This window comes from Cydia splendana, chromosome 12, assembly GCF_910591565.1.
Source record: "Cydia splendana chromosome 12, ilCydSple1.2, whole genome shotgun sequence".
NCBI classification, from domain to species: Eukaryota; Metazoa; Arthropoda; class Insecta; order Lepidoptera; family Tortricidae; genus Cydia; species Cydia splendana.
In genome coordinates this window covers 3,456,662-3,470,804 of record NC_085971.1, presented here as the reverse complement: position 1 = coordinate 3,470,804, position 14,143 = coordinate 3,456,662, and the positions used below count along the sequence as shown (strand labels likewise).

General features: G+C 39.1%; 1 protein-coding gene across 1 annotated transcript in view; it reads right to left on the bottom strand.

Moving 5' to 3' along the window:
* Window positions 1-683: 683 nt before the first annotated feature.
* LOC134795329 (TBC1 domain family member 12-like) overlaps window positions 684-14,143 on the bottom strand; it is a 64,008-nt gene continuing 50,548 nt past the window's right edge. The window contains exons 3-8 of the mRNA XM_063767151.1: window positions 6,478-6,681; window positions 4,626-5,100; window positions 4,118-4,246; window positions 3,503-3,695; window positions 1,378-2,706; window positions 684-930 (exon numbers count right to left, since the gene is read on the bottom strand). Coding sequence (XP_063623221.1) covers window positions 2,507-2,706; window positions 3,503-3,695; window positions 4,118-4,246; window positions 4,626-5,100; window positions 6,478-6,681 — 1,201 coding nt within the window. The 3' untranslated portion in view covers window positions 684-930; window positions 1,378-2,506. The remainder of the gene's footprint in view (window positions 931-1,377; window positions 2,707-3,502; window positions 3,696-4,117; window positions 4,247-4,625; window positions 5,101-6,477; window positions 6,682-14,143) is intronic.

The window sequence follows — 14,143 nt, the reverse complement described above, 5'->3', positions numbered from 1 at the left end:
ACGCGATTGGTTGATGAGTTCGCATTACGCGCGCGATTGGTCGCAACTAGTTGCGTTAGACTGCATGATTGGCTCGAATTCGTGAGTGACACCGCAGAATTAACACCATTCTTAGTGCCCGTAAGGCCTGTCTTTATATATATGCCGATGTTTTTAAAGGAAAAGCTACTATGTTTTTTAGTTACGGCGAATAAAGGACTCGCAAAACGGATTTTGGAGGATATTGTGAAAAAGATGCTTTACGCTAGCAAGGTTTCACATATAGATGTGAAATATACTATACAATTAAGGGCCTAATACATAACCACCTTTTCGTACACAGTATCGGTTACACGAACAACTATAAATAATCTTATTTTCTATACACATATACTTATCGGCAGGTACATGAATAATTATCGTTCTCGTATTTTCTAGAGAATATGATATGTTTCATATATTTATAAAGTTTATATTTACGCTCATGATTAAGGCTTAGTTTGTGTAAATAGTACTAAAGTAACAAGTGGTTTATTTACATCATATTTACAGTGCAACGGCGGCAGAAATCTACATAGATTATTATTTGTTTTATAAAATGTTACTTTCAACAAAAAAAGAAATGAGTCAGAATCCGCTCTAAAGTATGCGTTCTACGCAATTACAAACAAAAGTGTCATTTTCAAGGAAAAAGTTTCTAGAAATCGCCTTTATCTACATCCATCTAAGGTACCTTTTGCTTGATAATGTCACATTTAATTTCAATAATTCAATGATTGTTTCGTAATAATAATCATAACAGAAATAGTTTAGGGATAATGTATGGTTGGCCGTTATAAAACAAGTGATACTTATGACTAATACAAAATAGTTATAAATAATTATATTTACGCAACTGAAGTAAAATTTATAAGAAAACAATTTTAGCGCATCAAAGATGGGCATAAAAATCTTTTCACCTCAGCAGCTCGAACAAGGGCACTTTGCATCTTAAAAACAGTGAGCAAAATGCGATTTTGCTCACTGAGTCATTTTGTCTTACTCAGTGAGCAAAATGCGAATTTGCTCACTGAGTGAGACAAAATGACATTCAAGTGACCTTTATAGTCAAATGTCATTTCAACATGCGGGGTCTAATACCAGTTCGATATACTTGGGTTCTATTATCTCTGTCCCTCTAGGTATGTTCTCACTGCTTAGGGTGAAAAATTTTGTGTACTACACGAGATCAAACTTATTTACATCTCGTGCGCTTTTGAATCCCTTACTACGCTCAAGATTCTAAATTAGATTCACTCGCTACGCTCGTGAATCTATTATAGAATCTTTCGCTTGCACGGGACTCAAAATAAGCACTCGAAGAAATATCAAACTTTGATCTCTTGTTGTACAAATAACTATTCTCTGTGATCTATTCTGGGAATAATTTCATAGTAAATTCTGAGATTCGAAGTATTATTACCCTTTAGATTAGAGTATCATATCATAAGTTAGGAATATAATAGATGGTCAAGCAAATCTTGTCAGTAGAAAAAGGCGCGAAATTGAAATTTTCTATGAGACGATATCCCTTCGCGCCTACATTTTTCAAATTTGCCGCCTTTTTCTACTGACAAGATCTGCTTGACCAAGTTTATCTAATATTTTTAGACACATAACTGACATAACATAACAATGTTCATACATTATTCGTTGCCACCTTTTGACGAACGAGTGTTATAATAATTGTCTTTTAATAGGCCAATTCGAGTTTTAGTTATTCTATCTGTTTCCGATATTATACTGATCTGTCAGTGTCAAAAGTGACATTTATTCAACCAAAAACGTCACATTTAACACTGACAGATGTATCATATCGTAGACAGATCGAAGAACTAAAACTCGAATTGGCCTATTATGTATCGATCTGCCCCACCACGCTTAAGAAACCTAATTCCACGCGTAATAAAATGTCTTTGTTCGAATTTGATAGGTAAATGAGAAGGCGCTGTATGTCTCCGTCTTAGCGGTAATTTTGGCCGTCTTAATTTGACTATTCAGTGACCATAAAACGGGGTCCCTTTGTTTGACATAAAGTTTTAAGTCATATATGTATTGTTTGTCATATTATCATTAGTCATAATTCTGAGACGGTTAACTTTTCAGGATTTTCGTAAGGTTATCCTATAGATAGATTAAGTTAGGTTAGGTTTGTTTTATGGCAATACTGAAAACATATGCGTTTCTGAGAAAACAAATTATGACTAACGAAAATGCGGACAAACAATACATTATGACTTAAAACTTTTTGGGAAACAATAGAGACCCCCATAAAACATAATATGGCACAGTGCAGCGCCATCTGTTTCGGTTATCAAACTACGGGGGTATTTTCACCTCAATATTACAATCACTAACTCTTTGATTACACACTCTGGCATTGGTATTGTCTGGCATTCGGATTGCTACTGTCGAATATGATTAGCAGACTGTAAGGTTATAAACCGACCTTTGCCACAAACGCCTCGAACAGCTCAGCGACCCGTCATCATAACCTCACGTCATCATCCTCACACTCCTCGCTCAACACCAGCTCCTCAAACGTCATGCCATCCAGGGTCATACTGACGGAGCTGATGCTGCGGAATAAGGCTTCGGAGTCAAGGTCATCGGGGAGTTTGGTGAGGAACTGTGCGGCCGAGATGAAGTCCATGTCTCGGAGCTCGTCTTGGTATAAGTGGAGGATTCCTGGAACATATATAAGCCTCATTAGAAAGATTATTTGGGTACCTAATACCTACTTGAGCATAGACAAGACATCCTCCAGACTGAGCGTAGTAGCGCTACCCCCTCTGCCACAAATATAGTAGTTTTACTCCATTTTCGAGTCAAAGTGTCTTTGTGTGACGCCCGTGTCTTTGAACGGACCAATCACGGCACGGGACCTCGCTCACCTCGTCCCCCGCACCCCAGTATTTTTGGCAGCATCGGTTTCATGAAATAATTGCTCTAAACTCCGTCTAGAGGATTCCTAGTCTATGTACTTGAGTGTATCCGAAGGCTTTTGTGCCATTCAACATGACAAAAGTACGGTAGATGGGACAGTAGCTCACGGTAGCGTACGGTTGTTTGAAATGTCACCGTATTTAAGAATAATTTCGCTTAAAATTTTATTTTTTCGCAAGGTTTTTCTTTCGGGGGTAAGAATATTGCTTTAATTCACTCCAGTCTCGTTTGCAAAATTTCACTTACCTTGTTGGACAATGTACTATTATTGCTATCATAGCATACATTTATATAAAAGTAAGTACCTAATGCATCAATTTAAGAATATAATCTCTAATTAGTCGTCGGAGTAGTACGCTGAACGGTTTGTGATCCAGCAAGGCTAGCATAAGAGAGACCCTACACTAGCATCCCCCGAGCGTCGGCGTCTAGTCAACTTTATGGCTGCTGCTCGGCGCAACAGCGCAGCGTCACCATGTTTGAGGGAACGCCGACGCTCAAATGACGCTAGTGTGGAGTGTTTCCAATGTATATATACCTAGCGCCGTGTTGAAGAGGAAGGCGCCGCCGTCGCGGTGGAACACGTCCCACACGCGGCACGCGGCGTCCAGCGGCATGGCCTTGGCGAACGCCGTGTACAGCCACTCCAGCAGGTACAGCTCCGGCGCCAGCATGTCCGCTAGCGACGGCAGGTTGTGCCTGAGGAGGCGGGTGTACGCTCGCCAGAAGCGCTGGAAACACGAATTGATAACGGTCAATACTCTTCGGTTAAGATATCCACTAGATTCACTTTAAAAATATTCGCCATCGCAGGTATTTGCTTTAAAGCCATACCAATAGATTATCAGGAACACTAAACAGTTTGATTTGAGTTTTGCTTGTTGATTGTTAAAATAAAAACATGAAACCAGAAGTTGATATGCCAAAAAAGGGGTAGAACTGTGGCACAAAATACTCAGAGATTGCCCGGCCACGTTAAGTTTCATCCTCATTATCATCATGATATCAGCCAGAGGATGTCCACTGCTGGACATAGACCTCCCCCAAAGAGTGCCACAATGACCGGTCTTGCGCCACCCGTATCCAGCGGATGGCGTTAAGTTTACATTTAAATAAATAAGTATAAACAGATCTAGATTTTAATAATGCTTACCTGCATAGTGTTGCCGTCGCGGGTAAAAGCTGCCCGGAGCACGGGTTGCTCCAGCAGATTAGCGAAGCAAACGAACGCACAAGGCGCTTCCATGTTTAAGATCAGCACAGCCGCGATAAACGACATACCCTGCGAACAAATATGGTTCCACATCAGTATTGACTAACTAAATGACTGAAAATAACTATTTCAACTACTCAAAGGGTTGTAAAAAAGAAAAGTACTTGAGTTGTTTGTATGGCAAAAACATCTTACATTTTAGGACATCAAACAGCTAACCCATGGTAGTAAGAGACGCGAGGCTGTGACGTGTATGATGATGAATCCACCTATTTTAAAATGAGATTTTTCCGACTTAATAATGTGTTTACCCTTGTTTTTTCTACGTATTTTCATGACCATTGTAAAATAATTGTATTTACCAATAGGAAGCCATACTAATGAACTAGAAAAACTGCGTACTTATGCATTATCACGGGCGAACCTAAATGAAAAGAACATTACTAACCTGTACATAACCAACGTCGGGACGATAGCACACATAAGCCGCCAGCAGCTCATGTAGCACCGTAAAATACGGCCCACCCGGTTGAAATATACACAACTGTGGAAACGTCCGCGCTATATCCAGCTCTATCAACTCCATGGAACACTCATCACTCCTCTCAATCAGGTCTGGATTAGATTTCGAACAGCACTTAGGAGTCGTATCACTGTGACATTTTAAATTCTGCTCGCTAAAGTTCCTTGGCAGCCCTAAGCGGTCCTTATCTTCAGTCTTTTTCTCTGATTCTCTGTGGATCTTCAACCGTTTTCTCCTTAGTTGTGCTTCGTGTAGCCGTTGTTTGGCCTTTTCGACGAACTCGCGGTAGTGGTGGTGGGTGATGTGGAGCTTGTTCTCGATGGCCAGCTGCCAGACCTTGCCGCGGATGGAGGGGGGGAGGCCGCTCCACCATAGCTCCTGGGTGCGCTTTGCGTTTTTTCTGGAATAGAGAAGAGACATTGAGTGATGTAATACAAAAACACCTGAAAGTACGGTATTCTACTACTGGTACTATCCTTAATCAGACGGTAAGTAGTAAGTACTTTTATAAATTTTTGTCCTTTGGTACGTCAGGATTTAGGTTAAATTAGTCTATATAGTTAGAATTACCAACGGGACTAAATAGGCACATTGTAATCTAAAAGTTCGGTCGGTAATACCTACAACAGTAAAAGAAAAGAGATATAAATAGGTAGGTACTTCAGTAATTGTTTTGACCAATAGTTCCGTTAGTTCTAGAGCTTAACATCGCCTGAAGCGAGTAAATAGGTACCTACGTATTTAATTTACTCGTACATTATCTGCATGTCACACGTAATAACATCCGGCTATATTTATTCTCGTGATATCAAACTACGTAAATAGCTCACGCTAACTAATGACAGCATACATAAGGATAAAAACATCAACAGGTGAACTCATTTCTATGCATTTTAGATACACTTTTCCTGTGTCAAAACAGGGCAACAAACAATGAACATTGAACAAAATGGAAAAGAGAGAGTGTATTTCTTGTTGCGTCTCGAGAACATTGTGTGCGCAAGAAAAGAATTATGACAGCGATTAGTATCGCTCCTTGTCATGAGATCTTGACTGTTTGTATAGTCAATGGTAGCGTGGTCTATGACTAAGATTAAAAGCTCCTCATTCCGATTCTGTCAATAAGTAATTGTTAGAAAGTAAAAGGTTAAAATTGTGGCAATCTATGTATCTTGCCTCTCTGTGTTCGGAGCAACAGCGTTACCGCTGCTACGATAGTACTGCAGCAGTCGCCATCCTATATCCTAAAGCCAATTCACTTTAGGGAATTAATATTATCGTTTGTATGCGTGGTTAAACAATATATTATTTAGCCGTGTCTTGATAATATCCGTATATTTTATATTGACTTTTATAAAACTATAAATAACCAACTCACTGCGCGGGCCAGTCAGGCAGGATGGCCTGCCACTCGCGTGCATGCCGCGCTAGCCGCTCCTCCTGCCGCAGCGACTCTTGCAGCCGCGCCAGCCTGGCCGCCGACTCTCGTTAGTACAGTAAAGTGAACTCACTGCGCGGGCCAGTCGGGCAGGATGGCCTGCCACTCGCGGGCATGCCGCGCTAGCCGCTCCTCCTGCCGCAGCGACTCTTGCAGCCGCGCCAGCCTGGCCGCCGACTCTCGTTAGTATAGTAAAGTGAACTCACTGCGCGGGCCAGTCGGGCAGGATGGCCTGCCACTCGCGGGCATGCCGCGCTAGCCGCTCCTCCTGCCGCAGCGACTCTTGCAGCCGCGCCAGCCTGGCCGCCGACTCTCGTTAGTATAGTAAAGTGAACTCACTGCGCGGGCCAGTCGGGCAGGATGGCCTGCCACTCGCGGGCATGCCGCGCTAGCCGCTCCTCCTGCCGCAGCGACTCTTGCAGCCGCGCCAGCCTGGCCGCCGACTCTCGCTCGACGCGCCGCCGCGCCGCTTCCAGTATCCGCGCGTGCTCTGCCTTATGCCTGAGCGCCTCTTCTGTTGTCTTCGCTGGCAGGTTTGACGGTCTGAAATAAATAAAAACAGTCGTCAATAACCTATTTTTACTTTGCGAAAAAACGGAGTCTGAATCGCTCGATCTCCCGATGACTCGTCTCGACTGACTGGGGCTCGTTTTACTAAAGTTGTTCATACGTAGTTGCTAAGTAACATGTTAAGATATAGGATACCATAGAAAATCAAAAATTGCATTCAATAGTAATGAAAACATGTGTGTTATAATAAAAACATTCAGACATCAGAAAGAAAATAAAACGCATTCCTAGTATAAATTCTGGCTGTTCAAGAGTCATGGGACGCAGATTGAATAACGTTACGCATTCAGATGTTATTTCAGATTGACTAAGACTGTAAAAAGAAGTACTGACTATAGGGTTAAAACAGTTTTTGTTTTTACAACAGCTAACAATAGAACACACGGACGAAATGTCCAGAAAAACATGCTCAAAATTGAATTGAATGAAACAATGCATACGCAATGAAAGCCGAGCCGCGGCCGGAATAATTTTAATTACAAAATACTGTGTCCGATTTCACAAATCATTGTTATTGTTACTAAGGTCGTTGACATTCGACAGCAGTCATAACAAAAATACCAGTAAACAAACTACGTGAAAACAAGATGTTTCTATTTACGAAGCGATATGAGGTTAGTAATAATAAAAAAAACACTTTGGCAGGTAGTTAACTAGTGGACAAAAGTACAAATTGCAGCGCCTAATGGAATGGTTAACGAGTTGGCGCGTCACGACACGGCGGCGATTACCTCACTGTGCCAGCATCAGGACTCACGTACACAATTAAATACTGCACTATAAGTGCAGTGAAACACCGATAAAGTCCGTACAATGTACGAGAAAAAAAAAGTCCACAAAAAGAGCACAAGCGTTGAGTTTTCTTTTTTTTTAACACCACAAAGTCTAAACACTTGTCGAGATCACAAAATAAAGGAATAGACAGTCGACTTACGTCATGGAGTATATGTATATTATATCCTCCTGAATATGCTAACATGTTTTACAGAAATCTATACGTGAGCTAAATTGAGCTAATATCAAATCGACTAATGAAAAAGTTAATCTAATATTAGTTCAACTATACTAGCCCTCAAAATATGACAGGATTGTATTGTAACAATACTCGTGCTATGTAATAGCATCTTGCTCTGGTAACAAAATTTCAGAGAAACAACAATGTTCACTTCTATCACTTCGCAACATAACCATTAAAAAAAACTCAATAGTTTCACATATGCGAACACGCAATTATAACCTGTTATTAGGTACACGTATATGACCTTTAATTACTTCAGATTTGCGTGCCGAACGAAGATACTCGTATTAATATACAGCCCTGATCGATACTTCGTCGATTACGCAATCATAGCACACGATCCTCCAGTTTACGGAGAAACAATCAAAGTTAATAGATTTCAAGCTGCACGCCAATATGGTTGTGATAAATGATGTTATCTTTTATAATTGAGAACGAGTACAGGCGGCTTAGCACGGTCGCGTTTTTATCCCTTGTCACCATGCCTGTCACGTTCTAACAAGTATGTAAGTGCGAAAGGGACGCGCATAGTGATAGTCGATAAAAATGGAACCGTGCTGAGCCCGCAGTGTAGTGATTTCCAAATAAAATTCGTATGTCTCTTTTCATGCTACATAATAAGCACGCGGACTCGAACAGACAGAATCTGATGTTGTTAAATACTTGTTCTTTTATTCGATATTGCGTCCCAAACAGACTACTTTACTAAATTCCACGTCTGTTGAAATTCATGCCTATCCAATACCATGAGTAATTTAACCCAAAGAAAACTAAAATGGTAAGACCTCTCACAAAGACTCATTATTAATCATTTGATTAAAACCACGTTTACTCATTATTTAAAGCCACAACCTAATTTAGAAAGCAGGGTTAACTATCAAGGTTCATTGACATTTAAACCTATTGCAAGTTAGTGCCCTTAGACGCTAAATTATTGGCCCAGTATTGCGTACCTTACTTTGTGGCGAAGCTCGATTTAATCTTAACCTGATCAAAGCGGTATTAAACAAAAAAGCTCAAGTTCATTATCGGATAAAAAAATAGGGTATTATTTTTCACCTACCAATTTTCGGAGAAATAAAAAATCGATGAACACCGGATATTTTTCCGCAACTTCGTTGGTTGTTGTTGTAAGAGTTATGAGTGAAGTGAATTCTTCTACATTAAAAAACCCAAAAATATCTATAACAGATTTTGAATCACTCGTTGCGCCTAACAAACGTGCGGTGCATCATGTTAGCCCATTAAAAATTAGGTAACCTCACACCAGTGTCATATTTCAGAGTAAACATTACTGAGAGAATTGAGAGATGAAATATGCGGGCGGCGCATAGAATGCGACACTCGACACCGTGCATCCTGCGCATGCCTCAGTTGTGATGTTAGATAAATATTCGAGAGTGGCGGCGATTTAGATTAAAGCTTCAGGCCAATTAAATTGATACTAATTACGCTCTATGAATAAAAGTTCTGAAACGATTTTTCATTCAAGATTTGCAAATAATATTTTCGTAATGAAAGAGAGATACTCTACATCAGGTACCCTAGTACACGTAGAGAGACATAGAAAAATGTCCTACTAGATAAGTATAATACAGTTAGCTACCTTAGCTACTTTTTGCATCAATTATTATAGCGGCTAAGGACGGATTCCATGAGCATCACAAAAAGTTGCTGACTGGTGGGTGCAGTTAAACATTGCACTACTCAAGTACTGGAGTGCATAGGTCGGCTAAAGCAGCTCTTCTAGTTTCCGAATAAAATATAATAATAGGCGTCCAAGTCTAAATGCTGGTTTTTCTTCCTAAAGTTTTGCCGGCTTTGCACCGTTTCTATCGCTGTGAAATGAACCCCCATTTGAGAGAATGATTCTCAAGGAAGCTGGAAACAGTTCATTTATTCATTAATCATTTGAATTCTACTCGACTTACAAGTCTTCAGTTAAAACCACTTTCCATTTATTTTTTTCATATGCACCGTAGTATTTCAATTATCTTCTTGCTCTGTGTTGCGGCGTGGCTTACTCGCTTCATTGGCTACTCGAACCGTTCGGTGCTCTCGGTGCATTTGCACGGATTGCAGATGGCGTGATGATTGATTACATTGATTACCACACCGGTAAACCAGTATATTTTATTGTTTACTATCATGTAAGTACTACCGTACCCGTCGCCCCAAGTACCTCTTGAGTTGAGAGAGATCTACTGTTCTTGAACGCAGAAAACTGGAAGAAAACGCACAAGATAGGGCGCCAACTGATATCGGAGGCCAAAATATACTTTCGGTTCGCCAAGTCAGCGGAGTAAGTATCATGTCGGTAAGTAGACAATAAAAATGTTTAAGTACCGCATATTTTCATTCTAACAGTACCTAATTTGTTTATCTACTGTTGCCAACTCACAAACTACGAGTAAATAAAATTTAGAGTAGGTACAGGATGTCTTCACAAAAAGTTTACATTGCCTTATTGCGGTTTGGTCCGTGTTGAAATGAGTATACCAACTGTTTCAATTTGATTTCTAAATTGACTGGGTTGGTCTTTTCCGTTTACAGCAATCGGGCTATTGCAAATTGTGAAATCTTTGCACATATAATTTGCATGAGTGGACAATGCCGTGCCATGTCTACATATCACTACACCTTATAAAACAAAGTCCCCCGCCGCGTCTGTCTGTTTGTGTGTTTGTTCGCGATAAACTCTAAAGTACTGAACGGATTTTCATGCGGTCTTCACCTATCAATAGAGTGATTCTTGAGGATGGTTTAGGTGTATAATTTGCTAACCCGTGCGAAGCCGGGGCGGGTCGCTAGTACCATATACATATACAATATTGGAAGTCAACAAACCCGCAACACAATCACATACCGCTCTATAAATAAAGTACAGTACAAAATCAACTTTCATTTATTATTCAAAAGCCCGACCCGCATTTATTCGACACACCTATTCTCAATAGTGCCACATTCCTATCGGACATTAGTAAATTTCGCTATTTTGGTCGGAATTCGGCTAAAAATACCAATTTCCTTGCATTGTTTGGACAGTACAATGCAAGCCGTTAACAAACGTTTCAGTTCAGTTGGATAACATTTTTCTGTAACAAAAGTTGGTAGGTATTAGGGATATCATATTTTCCAACTTCCCACCTACACGGGCTAAATCCATTGTAATATTTTTCGCGGAATAATAAAGGCGGACTTTCGAATAAAATGATGTGCAATGCCATTCAGATGATCTTTTACCATTCAAAACGATCTTATCTGTTCATGTTTTGAAAGTATATTTTCTCAATCTTTTATAAGACTACCATTGTCTATGTACTTATACCTATTATAAAATAGTATTTTATACAATCGTGATATAATAGAGAGCTTTTCAGTCGAGTACCGTGTTTAGGCAACGAAGCTTGCTGAGTTGCCTAAGTAAGGTACGAGATTGAAAAGCTTGATTATATCACTATTGTATATACAATACTTTTTCTACGAGTTAACAAAAATAATACTTTAAACTAGTAGAATCATATAGGTAAACAAACCAAAAGTATACAGCTAAGATATGCGAGCAGCCGCGATACCTTCATACTCGTAGGCTCCCCGTCGGGTTGGTCAACGACACCTTCTGTAACTCATGAGGCCCTGGTACTTGCTCCTTGCTAAATTCAATTTTTAAACAGTTTTTTTCTCGATTTTAGCCACCGTAGCCTATGGAGACTAACAAGTAACGCTATGCTGTTTTCGTAGTCTATGGATGTTCCTATATTAAGGGTGTCACATGCGCGTTTCTGACTTGTGAAGCAATTGTTCCTACAATACAACCTAAAATAAGTAATTAATTTGAGCTATGGTTTTGTTTCGTCCTCTTGACCGCGGCGAGCTGTGATTGGTCAATTTCATTATAGTTGACTAAACTGTATCGAAATGAATATTATAGTTGAGTTTGGAGCCCATACATTAAAAGTACGCAAATGCAGTTTGGTATAATTCAGGAATTAATAAATGTTAATTCAGGAATTACAGTCGTAGAGTAGAAAAAAAAATTCGCAGTTTACTAAAAAAATACTACACAATAACGTTTGTATTTTGAAAGGTTATTGTGTCAGTCTTTTCGAAACCAGCAAATGGTCAAATAAATAACACATACCTACGATGCGGGCAACGAATTGAATACCCATCATTCACGCCCAATATAGCAATCACCATATTTTTCCCTTCAAAAAGGTACCTTTATCATGCATTGTTGTCTGAGGTATGTGGGCTTTGATTATTTGAGATGGCTTCGATTGTGTGCCGAATAAAGAAGGTCATCAAGGGCTTCGTCTGCCCTTCAACAAGTAAGGGGAAAGTTGGTTGATTAGTTTATTCATAAATATGAGCGCATGATTTTCAAATTTTCTAGTAAAAGGCGGAATCGTCATTTAACGGTGCATCACATCACTACCATAACCGGGAATGCCACATCACTAGTGGTGTCGTCCATCTTGTAGATCGGTTTTGCGCGTGAACGGCGTCGCATAGGGTAAACCCTCCAGTGAATGAACACCCCCCAGTGAATGAACAAAATCACGTTTTTTGTCTAAAATAAGAAATACAGCAATTTCCACCACTTTTCGTATTTTTTTTCTTATTAACAACTCTATTTTCTATGCAATGGCAACCCGTGATAAATTTATTTTCGACCAGTTTGAATGTGACTGGCATTTGAAGTTTACAGGTTTCTGGTTTTGAAGTTTTGTAAGGAAAAATTAGATCCCAGGTAAGAACAGTGTACGTTTGGAGCAACATATGAAGTGCTTATTTAATGTTTACCTGTACAAAGTTGAGTTATTTGGTTAGATTAAGAGTTAAACCTTCTATAAATGTAGACTTTGTCGGCGTATTATGCGATTAAGTCTTTATTTTTTATAGGTCCATTACTGGCTTATCAAATGTTCTGAAACCAGTAAATGAACGGTGTGTTCATTTACTGGTGTAGTCTAGATTTACATTTTTTTCAAAATTTATATGTAAACGAAATGGTATTGAGCTTGTTTTTTGTGATTCTGCATAGAAAACGATTCTGATTCATTCAGCCAGTATTGGAACAAACCAAATTTCTATAGTCCATTTACTAGATTTTTCATGCCTATGTATGAACTATACAAAATTTGGCTTGTTCATTTACTAGATTTCTACTAATTCTATGTATGAACAATATAACCACGAATAACGCAATGACAAGGTTATTATTTTAAGCATTACTTGCTAAGCCTGACCTATTTTCATCAAAATATGCACGTTATTTCTTGTTTTAAAAATTGATTCGCTTTTTCTTATTAATATGTAACGGGTTGCTGTGTTATTGGTGAATAACCATCATTTTATTTAATTGAAATAAATATGAAGGGATAAAAAGATATGAACGCTTTAGCTATACCTACTAAAATAGAGCTAGAAACGGTTTTTATGTTAAAAATGTTTTTTAATGCTGATTAAAATGATGTAAATAATGTTCATTCACTGGGTTTTGCGGTGTTCATTCACTAGTTTTTATGTTCATTCATTAGGTTTTTGGGTACTTTTTCATAAATTCTGCTATAACTCAAAAACTATGAAAGTAATAAAAAATCGCGGAAATTACTTTCTTGTTTATTAAATGAGGATTGATTAAATTGCAGTTAATTATTCCAATTATTAATGAATGCTGAGAAATGATTTTTCAAACTTGGATAATTGCTTAAGTGTTCATTCACTGGAGGTCTTACCCTATTATCTAAGACCTAAACTCTCATGTTTGTGATTCCCTAATAAATATTGGTATAAATGGTGCTCTCGTGTTTTTACTCTTACACAAGGTAGCTTGTATTTTGTAGTCAGCTGATGTCTTTGGCGGTCACTGTTAAAATGTATTACTTTGTCGAGTTCTATTTTTTCTTACCCAACTGTACCTTATTTATACATTCTATTCATTCTAAAACCCCGCTACTGTGAACTATGGCCAAAGAACTTATGAACGTTCCATGGAGGTTGACATTGTGTGCCACTGTTGCAACACAACGCATTACCAGAATGTATTGTTGGCGGAGGACGTTCTATTCTCATCTTGTGTTCGTTTGTTAGTCGCCAATTTCAATGCCAGCGTTTGTACATAAAATCGCTCAGGGAATGAGCACTTGGCAGAGAAGCCGCTTAAATATTTATACTTACTCGTATTTATAATAGGCAGACTTGTTGCTGAAAATCAGCGACACAATTGGTTCAGCAAATTCGTCTGTCTTTTAAAAAGGTCGTTAGCTCTATCATGTTATCACGTTGATAACCGCAGAAGTCCACGGCAGGTGGCCCACCTACACTAGTTTAATCGTGCGCGAACTCAATCAAAAACATTTTAGTAATGGTCAATGAACTTTGTTTGACCAACCGTTCACAGGCCTAAACATT